Below are 11,666 nucleotides of genomic sequence, written 5' to 3'. Positions count from 1 at the left end.
TAGACAATAAATGAAAATTAAAAAAATCCCACCTGCGCTTTCTCAATAATATTTTTACTGTGTGTTGTACTACTTTTGGGACAAATTATATCAAAATTATAGAAAACTTCATCAGCTCTAACTCAAAATATGGACAATCTTATGTTAAGGGGGTCTTGAAATCTTTTGACAGCTTCCGAAGTGCTAATTTTTTACCTTTTTCAGCTGGACCTAATCACTACTTTACATTAATATTTATGACCCAACTTTTCTTACAGTGTCATTTCACCCCCCAACTTGCTATATGAGGCATAAAACATGGAGAAATAAATTTGGAAGGGGTATAACAAAAATTGGCAAGTAACACACTGTCCACACTAAGGACTATATTCGTGGACAACGAAAATCAAAGGACGATAACTGTGTACTCGGACCTATTTCTTTATATCAATCTCATTTGGTCAACATTTGAATTTAAACTTAAACTATGCCTTTCTCATACATTGGTTGTATTGTAATTTATACATGTATTTTTATTTTCATTCGAATCATGTAAACTGGAAAAAAAATAATGACGATATAAAATTAAAAACCAGAGCTTGACATCAATTACGTTTTGCGAACGTTGGGACGACACGGCTATACTTTTTGAAACGATCTAAAAACCTTGTTGCCTAACGAAAAAATATTAAACACTATATTGTTTAAAAAGAAAAACAGAAAAACCTTAATCACCAAGTTTTATTTTCTATGATCTATAACTATGCTTAGATTGACAGATTGTTAAAACTCAATTTTAAAGAAAATACAGCGTTGGGACAAGATGGCTATACTTTTTGAAGTCATTGCAATTGAGACTATACGCATGGTTTCCGGCAAAAAATATCATGAACCAGGAGAATAGAAAAAAAACTTTCAAAATTTAATAAATATTTTTCCTCTCAGCTTTTTCAATTTCACGGTATAAATGTGCAACCTCGAAATATACTTACCTTGTATAACCTTATGATGCTTGGACTTTTTTCAGACCGTTTACAAAATTATTTTTTTTCGGATTTAGACTGTGTACCTCAAATGTTTTTACAAAAGAAATGCCTTCACTGGGAACCCCAGTGCTGAAACGTGTACATTGCAGGTTAACGGGGACAATACTCTGTACCCCTTTTTTGTCATTTTTGCACGAGGTATTTTAACAAACACTGTCAGTGGTTCAGGCTAGTGTTTGTCAGAGACATGTCTACTAAGATAGTGAATCCTGCATTCGATTAGGGGCTGTTCGATTTATTCACAGAAATTTTGAAAATGTCGAAAAAAGAATACACCCTTTTCTATTCAAAATAAATATTCTACATTATAAGGTGTCGACGGTAAGTTAAGAATGGAACTTGAATAACTTTTAAAAGTTTAATTTAAAACAGGACTTTAACAAAAGGTTGCCACATATGATGGACACACTTACATTTAAACATAGGACCCTTGTATGATGCTTTTTCCGTTACATTCTCAGATATCTTTTTTGGTTAATAGCTTTTCTCTATAATAGTTGACCAAAGCTATAAATAATCTTGCATATAAATTTTTCTACTTATTTACGTATTAGAATGTTTCAAAGATTCAGAATTATGTCCAGCGGCACATATTACAGTCATATCCGGATTCTTTATTCTGCGATGCTGAAAAATTCCTATTGTCAAATTCAATTTCAAATAGATATAGACTAGTTAAACAAAATTAAAATATTCATTGTTGGTCTTTAACGCCACTGTTATCATATGTTTTGCTATTTCATGGCGGCCAGGTTTTTGTATGGTGTAGAAAGCTGGAGATCCCGGATGGAACCACTCACCTTCGGCTGGGAAACTTACAATTATAATTTTGAGACGAACCCAGCTCAAAGCTGAAACCTAAGAGCTAAAACGTGTACATTTTAGTTTAACGGGCACAATACTCTGTACCCCTTTTTTGTCATTTTTGCACGAGGTATTTTAACAAACACTGTCAGTGGTTCAGACTAGTGTTTGTCAATGACATGTCTTCTAAGATAGTGAATCCTGCATTCGATTAGGGGCTGTTCGATTCATTCACAGAAATTTTGCAAATGTCGAAAAAAGAATACATGTCATGCTCAATAAAGCGAAGAACAAATGCAAAAAACCTTAAAGAACTGAATAGAAAAAGACGAAATGATCTGAGTTTCAAACATGACCTGTTTGGTCGCTCGTAATCGGTTGTCAATGAATATAGTTCCTGTAATTTTTTATGTATCTTAACTTTAAGTACTGTGTTTTTACATCTAAATATCTATGGCTAAAAGTATTAGTTATGTTATTTCTTTTATAGAAAACTGTATGATATAATTTTCATTATGCTTTAGATCATTAGGGCACTGTGGCACTATTTTTCAAATTTAATGAAGGGCAATTCTGCCTATTCACGCAGCGACTATTCGCATGTGTCTTGTGACTTCGTTTCATGTGTAAGCAGTTCCGAATTAGTAAATTCTTGAGTATACGCCAAGACGAGCATCATCTTTTAAACGTTTGTTTCATTTTATAGACTGTGTACCTCAAATGTTTTTAGAGAAAAAATGTCTTCACTGGGAACCTCAGAGCTGAAACGTGTACATTACAGTTTAACGGGGACAATACTCTGTACCCCTTTTTTGTCATTTTTGCACGAGGTAATTTAACAAAGACTGTCCAGGCGCGGATCCAGAGGGGGGGTTCCGGGGGTTGGAACCCCCCCTTTTTTTTTGGACGATCAATGCATTTGAAAAGGGACATGTAATTGGAACCACCCCCTTTGTCCTGGGTTAGGAACACCCTTTTTTAAAATGGCTGGATCCGCCCCTGCTGTCAGTGGTTCAGATTAGTTTTTGTCAATAACAATTACAATTAATCTATAGTTAAAGTATAAAATTATGTAACTAAAATGTAACACTTCTATTGTATCTAATCTTAAATAGGAAATAGCTAATTACAGTCTTATTGTAATATTTTGAAGGTGCTAATAGCTTTACCTCAAGTTTACCTTAATCCCTTTTCCAGAATTAAGAAAGACAGTCTAGTTACTTTCTCTTTGAGATGAATTATTTGCAATAAGCCCTTACTCAGTTTTACATGTTGACATTTTAACACTTTAATTCATCCTTATTGTAATAAAGAAAATATAGATTTATTTTCAACAAAACTATTCAAAAATATTGCTTAGGAAACATACCTCATCTTTTCTTGGTGATAGTAGCATGGTGCTACAAAATCAATCGTTTTTAAAAAGGCTGAATAAAGGACAAAAACCACGATTCATAAACATCATGCTACAACATTCATTATTCCTAAACATCAAGCTACACCAAAGTCATTTCTTCCGGAGCACACGAGTTTACCCCCTGTTTTTTGGTTGGGTTCGTGATGCTTAGTCTTTAGTTTTCTATGTTGTGTCTTTTTCTTTGTTCAGCCATGGCGTTGTCAGATTATTTTCAATCTATTAGTTTAAATGTCCTTCTGGTATCTTTCGCTCCTCTTTGGTGATGCTTTATAGATACAATATATATAGTTTAGGGTTTAGTCAAAAGAGCTAGTATACATAATACACATCAAGAGATATGGTATGATAGTAATAACCATCCGACAAAGTGAGTCCAAACCGTGCATGAAAGCAGGACTTCAAGTTTTTAGAAGTGCAAAACAATACATATTAATTTGTTAAAATCATAATTGAAAAAAAAAGAAAAAAAAATGCCGATTAAAAACAATATTTAAAGATCTTATTCTGTTGTTAAATTATAAGTGAAAAATATACACAACGCATATTACTGTTAAAGGAGAATCACTGTCGAAAGCTGGAACATACGTAATAGGATATGGCTTTGTAAATTCTTACGAATTTTTGGTCCTCAATGTTCTTTTTCATTTCATGGATCAGTGAACAATGTTAAGTTTTGGTAGTCAAGTCCATATCTCAGATACTATAAGCAATAGGTCTAGTATATTCAGGGTAAGGAAGGACTGTAAGGTGTACATGTCCAACTGGCAGGTGTCATCTGACCTTGACCTCATTTTCATGGGTCAGTGGTTATAGTCAAGTTTTTGTGTTTTGGTCTGTTTTTCTTATACTGTATGCAATAGGTCTGCTATATTTGGTGTATCGAAATATTTTATAATCAATATGTCAGTCGTTCAGGTTTTATTTGACCTTGAACTCATTTTCACGGTTCATTGCTCAGTGTTAAGATTTTGTGTTTTGGTCTGTTTTTCTTCCACTATAAGCAATAGGTCAACTTTATTTGTTGTATGGAAGAATTGTTCGCTGTATATGCTTGTCTAACATGGTTCATCTGACCTTGACCTCATCTTCATGGTTCATTGATCAATGTTTAGTTTTCATGGTAAATGTTTAGTTTATGTGACAGTTGTAATAAAGCTTTATATTTAGGACTTAACATAATATCAATGATTAGGAATGAAGGCGAGACATTTCAGCATTTGCACTCTTGTTGTATAGTGTCCCATTTGTACCTTATAAACATGCCAAAATTTTATATTTCTACTAATTTAAGTTGTTAATTTTATTTTAAAAATACTACTTTTCAGTAATTGAATATCAAACAGTACATATGTGCTACTACAGGCCTCAAGTTGATTATTATTTTTAGATTATCTAACCTGTTGCTATTTTACTATGTTCACGTGATAAGAGAAAATAACGTATTACTTACTTCCTATTACATCCTAGTACACAATTGTCGAATTTGTTAACAGTAACAAGTGTTATGTGTAATTGCATTTAAGGTTTAAGGTATGTGCAAATGCTATTATCATTAATACATTACAGGATGATATCAAAACAAGAATTCGAGCATATAAAGCGGTGATATCACTTATGAACTATACAAAATGATCTCCCTTTGACATTGAATAAATCCATTCAGCATAGTCCATTAATAGATTATAAGGTTTTATACGTCCTGCTAGTTTTGTTGATCATTGATCGTCGTTTAGTAGTATTGTGTCCATTTTTCTCGAGCCCTTCGACTGCTGTCAAGATTTTTTGGTAATGTTGATTTTCTTACTTATCCTTAATAATGGGATAATAAATTTACTATGTGCGTACCTTGCAAGGTCCTCATGCCCACCAGACAGCTTTCATATGACCTCGAGATCATATCATGGATCAGTGAACAAGTTTAAGTTTTCGTGGTCAAGTCTAAAATTAGATACTATAATCAATAGGTCTTCTATATTTATTGTATGCTATGATTGTAAGGTGTACATATCCAACTGACAATGGCCATCTGACCTTGACCTCGTTTTCATGGTCCAGGGGTCAATGTTTTGTTTGTTTCTTAGATACTACCAGCAACAGGTCAACTATATATATTAAATGCATAGTAGTCCAGTTAATCTAGCATAAATTTGACCCTAACCCGAAAGTAATTGCAACAGAAGATTTTTAAGTTTTAATCTTTAGCATTATACAGCAAATATACACAGAAAAAAGTCTCATTAAATCTAGCTTGAGGAAGACGAAAAAAAATCACCATTTAAAATTCCTATGAAGATTTGCATTGAAAAGGGAGATAACTCTTGCAAAAAAGGCAGAAATATCAATAACAATTGATACAAAGTTATAACTTTACCACTTCCATTCATCAGAATGTATTGATTCTTGATTTATTTTAGCGGTCTTTAGAGTATGACAAACAACTCTAAAGGTGTTTTCATATCTTTTATCAAGCTATAATCTAGATTTTGTAATTCATTAGTTGACCATTTATTGAATTTATTAACATGTCTAGGTAAAGAATCTCAAATTTAATAATAATTATGCATGTATTCTTCATTTTGTGGTTTAAAGTTTTTTCAGATAAGTAAGTTGCTGAAAAAATATAATATACAGATATAAACAATACCAAATTTTCATATTACTTTTTCAAAATGGTCACAAAGCTTCAAATTTGAAATTTCTTTAATGAAAAATGCATGAAAAAAATTAAACTACCCATAACACTTCGGGTTTGTACATTTCATGAGCAGAAGATTATACAATTTAGTCAAATACAAACTTATAGCCCCATCGCAGTATCATACTTTACATAAATTTCAAGAAAAACAACCAAAAACTGACCAAAAAAGACTCATTTTTGCAAGAGTTATATCCCCTTCCAAGGTTAATTTCCATAGGAAATTAAAAAAAAAAGGCTGATTTTGAGTTTTCCTCAAGTTAGATTTTATGGGACTTAACTGTGTATATAAAGGGCATAATGCTATAGATTAGAACTAAAACATTTTATGTTGCAATTAGTTTGAGGTTAAATCTTAGTTTGACTGGACTATAGATAGTTGTAAGGTGTATATGTCTGTCTGGCATGTTTCATCTGACCGTTCCCACATTTTTATTGTTTTTTGGTCAATGTTTAGTTTTCTTGATTAGGTATTTTTCTTAGAAACTATAAGCAAAAGGTCAAGTATCCGTATATTCCGTATACGAAATATTTTGACGGTTATTATTTTGGCGGGTTCAAAATGTAAAAAATACCTTTGCACGTGCACTTTTAAATTGGCTCAATTTATTTTGGCGATTTTGTTTTATCCTCGAAAATAAGCGAAACCTTACACCCCGCGAAAATAACTTTAACTAAAAAGATCATTTTCCTTCTTGTATAGGGGTCAAACCCTGCCTCCGGGTACGGGATTTTCATGCTGCGTGTAAGGCCGGCCTTGGGCAGTTTTCTTTTCTTTGAGTGGGTTGTCTCTTTGATACATTATCCATTTCCATTCAATTTTATTCAAGAATACGTCAATATGTGTATAATAGCATTAGAGAAAAGATTTCGCTCATACATATATCTTATGAGAAGCTATGTGTAAAACGATAATTGTTAGTGAAAATGTAAATTTCAAAATCTTAATGGCGTTATAGTGACATTACATGTGACATTTCCGCATTAATTTTATCATCATGTGCATTTATCGTGCAATTAAAAAAAGCCTTCTTTCGAATGTCTTGAATGATCATACTATTTTCTAATATCAGGTACAAATAAATGGATATTTTCTTTGATGATATGGTGTGTACAAGTTATCATTTTGTACAAATTATAATTTGTACAAAAAAATTGTACAAATTATAATTTGTATTTTGACTTTGTACAAGAGGTGTCTCTACAAATTACAATTTGTACAAAATTTGACAAAAATTCACTTATAACTTGTACAATAATTCACAATATGTATTCTGGTGGAAAAAGCACTGATACACACTACATAACTGTTGTAAAATGACCACACAGTTCATCTTTTTTTTTATCAAATACTTAAGCAGTTCTTTATGATTGATTTCGTTTGAGCAGGTGAGTGAATTATGGCATCTTTTGACATCACATTTACATTCAGAAGCACTATTCCCGCCCATGCATTTACATGAAAGAAACCCTGGACAACCTATTTTTTAAGGCTGTTAAACTTTTTTACGTATCAAAAGTTTAAGCACAAGAACCGATGTTGTAAATTAACATGTGTCTTTGAAAGCTTTAATTTAACCGTAAGACATAAATAACCTGTTAAAATTAACATAGCTTTTCGTATATTTGGTACCCAAAATCTCCAGATTCAACAATTACACCTTAGATATTTTGAGAACTGGTTTGGACACGATCACACTGAGGAATATGTATAATGACATTAACCCGAAACAACAAGTTTTGATTCTAAGTTATTGTCTCGTTTTCTATGTTAGATATTAGTCTTGGGTCTATTGTCCACACGGCAAATGATCGGTGTTTCAATGTGATTGTCATACTCAATTCAACTATAAGCTGTCATTGACACATAATTGTTCTTTCATGTATCATTTCCCGCTAGGTTCAGAAACTTGGACAAATTTCTTCTTCAGATCAACAATGCCGACCATGTTTACACAATTACATCAACCGAGTAAATGACTAGATGAGTGTAAATGATAATACCTCGGATACATAGCTTTGGAAAATCACTTAAGAAGAGATATATGTGAAAGTCAAAATATGACATTTCTAATGCTATCATTCACTCACCAGCTCAAATGATCTATATACATGTGTTTGTATTTTGTGCATAAGATGTACTGTACGGTTACTTAGTAACAATTCTATAGTGGTGTGTATCAATATTATAAATTGTTGTACAAGTTATAAGTGAATTTTCGTCAAAAATTGTACAAATTGTAATTTGTACAGGCACTTTTTGTACAAATTACAATTTGTACAAAGTCAAAATACAAATTATAATTTGTACAATTTTTTTGTACAAATTATAATTTGTACAAAATGATAACTTGTACACAACATATATAATCATTTAAAAATCTACCCTGATGACGTGATTCATGATATATTAATCATAATAAGGTTTTTTGTAACCTGTAGTAGGCAGACCTTAATCATAAAGTAAAGCAGAAACAATCCTAATCATGCCAAATCCTGTAAAGTTATGTCCCTATTTTGATTATATATATATATTTGTTTATATATTTTTTGTTCTTAAGTTTATCGTGTTTATTTAGTAACAAAAAATTATAATTAGTTATCAAAGATATCAGAATTATAATTTAATATGCCAGACGCGCGTTTCGTCTACATAAGACTCATCAGTGACAGTCAGATCAAACTAGTTATTTAGCCAAACAAGTACAAAGTTGAAGAGCATTGAGGAACAAAAATTGCAAACAGTGTGCCAAATATATAAAACATACGAAGAAAATGTTGCAGAAAATTCAATGATTTTTATTCTTAAATAGTAACATACTTTTCGCTTTTACAGGCAATGACTACTTCTTTTGATAACTGTGATATTTGTAATTTGAGACATATTTCGAAGCATTCTGTTATTTGGTGCTCTGATTGCGATGAGGGATTGTGCCTAGAATGTTCAGAACATCACAGCTTATCTAAGTTATCACGAAACCACAGCGTTGTTCCTATTGCTGAGTATAAAAAGTTGCCATCCTTTCTGGTAAACATAAAACTGCATTGCGATAAGCATGATGAGAAGTATTCATTATTTTGCAAAGAGCATAACGAATGCGTTTGTAGAAAATGTATCATTTCTGAAAAGCACAAGAAATGTAAAGAAATGATCCCTGTTGAAGATGTGATTCAAAATTCCAAAACATCAGTAGTATTTACAGAAATTGAGTCCTCGCTCCAAGAAATGAAGGGGAACATTACTCTTATTTTAGAAGACAGACAAAAGAATTTATCTTCATTATCAGATACGAAAAAGAAAATAGAATCCGAGATTTTAGCAGTTCGACAGCAGATAAATCACCACCTTGACAAAATACAAGACCAGTTTATCAATGAATTAACATCAGCAGTAGAAAATTCAACCCAAGAAATCCAAAGTTTCCTTGCGTCTGTACAGGAAATCCAAAGAGAAATTGATGAATGCATAGAAGATATAGTAACCATAAAGAAGCATGCAACCGATCTGCAAACGTTTTTAGGAATAAAAGAATTAGAAAACAAACTGAATGCAACAGAAAACACATTGCTATCATGGAGTAATTGTAAACGTTTGGCTCACACCGTAGTTTCATACCAGTTAAACACCGTATTACAAAATATCAATGACGAAATAAATACATTTGGAAAAACGTTCGTTGATAGTCAAGCATGTGAACTTTCATTACATAGAAGGAAAGAGGGTCAGGCTCAGTTGATTAAAGGAAATATCGGACCTGGATCATGTGGATGTTCTATTGAGAATATAACACTGAAATTAAAAACAAACATAAATACATCAGCATCAAATGTGTCCGGCTGCTGTATTTTACCTTGTGGTAAATTTGTCGTGGCAAACTATGATCCATCGTATTTGATATTGTTTTCACCTGATGGAAAAATTGAAAAAACAATTGCTGACATCATGCCAACAATTTATGATGTTGCATGTATCGACAATGATGTTGTTGCTGTAGTCTCAGTAACTGAAAAGAACATTCAACTTGTGAATTTAAAATCAGAAAAAACAATTAAAACTATCCAAACAAGTTCTCCTTGCTGTGGAATTACTCACTCTGAAGGTAATTTAATAGTTTGTCCCAAAAAGGGACAGCTACAGCAAATCAGGCTAGAGGATAATAAGACAAGTGAAATTGGCAGTGATGTGGTATCTTTGTATATCGCGGCATTTGGCAACACACTTTACTCTAGAAAGAGAGATGTGGAAACAATCATCTGTCATAATAGAAACGGTGACATACTATGGACATTTACAAACAAAACGGCTCTTAAAGGACCAAGAGGTATCGCAGTGGATGAATATGGAAATATTTTTGTTGCCGGGACCAAATCCAAAACAATTACTGCAATAGCATCTGATGGCTCAAAGCACAAAATACTCCTGTCAGAGAAAGACTTGGTCGGTTCTCCGTGGTCTATATGCTACAACAACAAATTAAAAGTTTTGCTTGTAGCAAACCAAAAAGATAGCCAAGCATATTTGTACATTGTTAACCATGTTAACCACGCGTAAAAAATATTCCCATCTGATAAACTATTTTAACTTAAACGAAAATATTTGACAAAAAAACTTGTTTTAATGCAAATCAAATCAATATCTTTTATAACTTTTTAGTGTATGATAATGTCATATACAATTTATAGAAATTTTTCACAACACTATTATATAGAGAATTTGTCTGTCACACTTAAATGTCTATTGTTTTTGTAACATTGATCATAAAACAAGATAATTGAAAGCACGATTCAAGGTTTAAGTTTAGGAGTGGGATGTAAACTTCAAATAATTTGAAAAGGTATTAAATGGAGAGAAAGAATCGTATCAAGGTGGTTCGTGTCCCGATTCGTAACGGAATTTCTGTTGAACATTGATCGCTTGCGCTCAAACTTGATTATACTTACACTCCCTAAAATAATACACCTTTAATATGACAACGTATTGGAGTGATTCACAGAGAACTACATGAAGTGACTGATTTATATCAGCAATAATTGTCTCGCCTTGACGGAGTCAAAAGGCAGACATATATATGTCGTTTCTGGCGTCGGCGTCAGCAATGTATTAGTTTAATGATTATGTCAGTTAAATGGGGAACCACTAGTGGAAGACCAGAGGTATTTAGCATGCTGTTGTATTAGAATTGCAACATCTCATTGCCATGAGGATTATTCGGCTGCTCCCCCTCAGTCATAGTCTATTGACTTAAATATTTTCTTAGTTTACATGTATTTGTTTGTGATTAGGTTAGTTTAAGGGCAACTATTAGTGGTAGGCCTATTTTGTTTGGTATGCAGTTGTATACGCATTAGCACATCTCATTTTCCCCTCGGTCATGGTCTATTGACTGAAAAAATATGGCTGAGTTTACATGTACAAGTTTGTGATTAGATCAGTTTAAGATTAACCGTTTATTGTTAGTGATATTTGGTATACAAATGTATTGGCATTTGCATCATTGACTTTGAAACTTTTCCCTTGTTTACAAGTTAATGTTTGTGTTAAGATTTGTTCGAAACAAACGACTTATGATAGGTCGATGGTATTTGGTATGCAGTTGCATTATCAAATTAACAAAAAGGTCAGAAATATCTCTGTGTTAACAGTTTTAAAGTTTTTCAAACTAAGTATTATCACGCAATCAATTTGTTAACCTTTATTGTTAGTTATTTTTCTCGGATTAGATTT

At 32.3% G+C, this 11,666-nt stretch overlaps 1 protein-coding gene across 2 annotated transcripts; it reads left to right on the top strand.

Moving 5' to 3' along the window:
- Positions 1–4,672: 4,672 nt before the first annotated feature.
- LOC139482150 (E3 ubiquitin-protein ligase TRIM71-like) lies at positions 4,673–10,930 on the top strand. 2 transcript variants are annotated; one of them, XM_071265838.1, is made up of 2 exons: positions 4,673–4,769; positions 8,778–10,930. In XM_071265838.1, exon 2 carries the CDS (start codon positions 8,781–8,783, stop codon positions 10,491–10,493), a length of 1,713 nt encoding a protein of 570 aa, XP_071121939.1. In that variant the 5' UTR covers positions 4,673–4,769; positions 8,778–8,780; the 3' UTR covers positions 10,494–10,930. The 2 variants fall into 2 exon arrangements, with proteins under 2 accessions (XP_071121939.1, XP_071121938.1); XM_071265837.1 differs by having other exon boundaries at positions 4,675–4,776.
- Positions 10,931–11,666: the final 736 nt, after the last annotated feature.

Source organism: Mytilus edulis, chromosome 7 (assembly GCF_963676685.1).
Source record: "Mytilus edulis chromosome 7, xbMytEdul2.2, whole genome shotgun sequence".
Classification (NCBI taxonomy): Eukaryota; Metazoa; Mollusca; class Bivalvia; order Mytilida; family Mytilidae; genus Mytilus; species Mytilus edulis.
The sequence above is the reverse complement of the archived record's forward strand: the minus strand, read 5'-3'. Positions and strand labels throughout refer to the sequence as shown.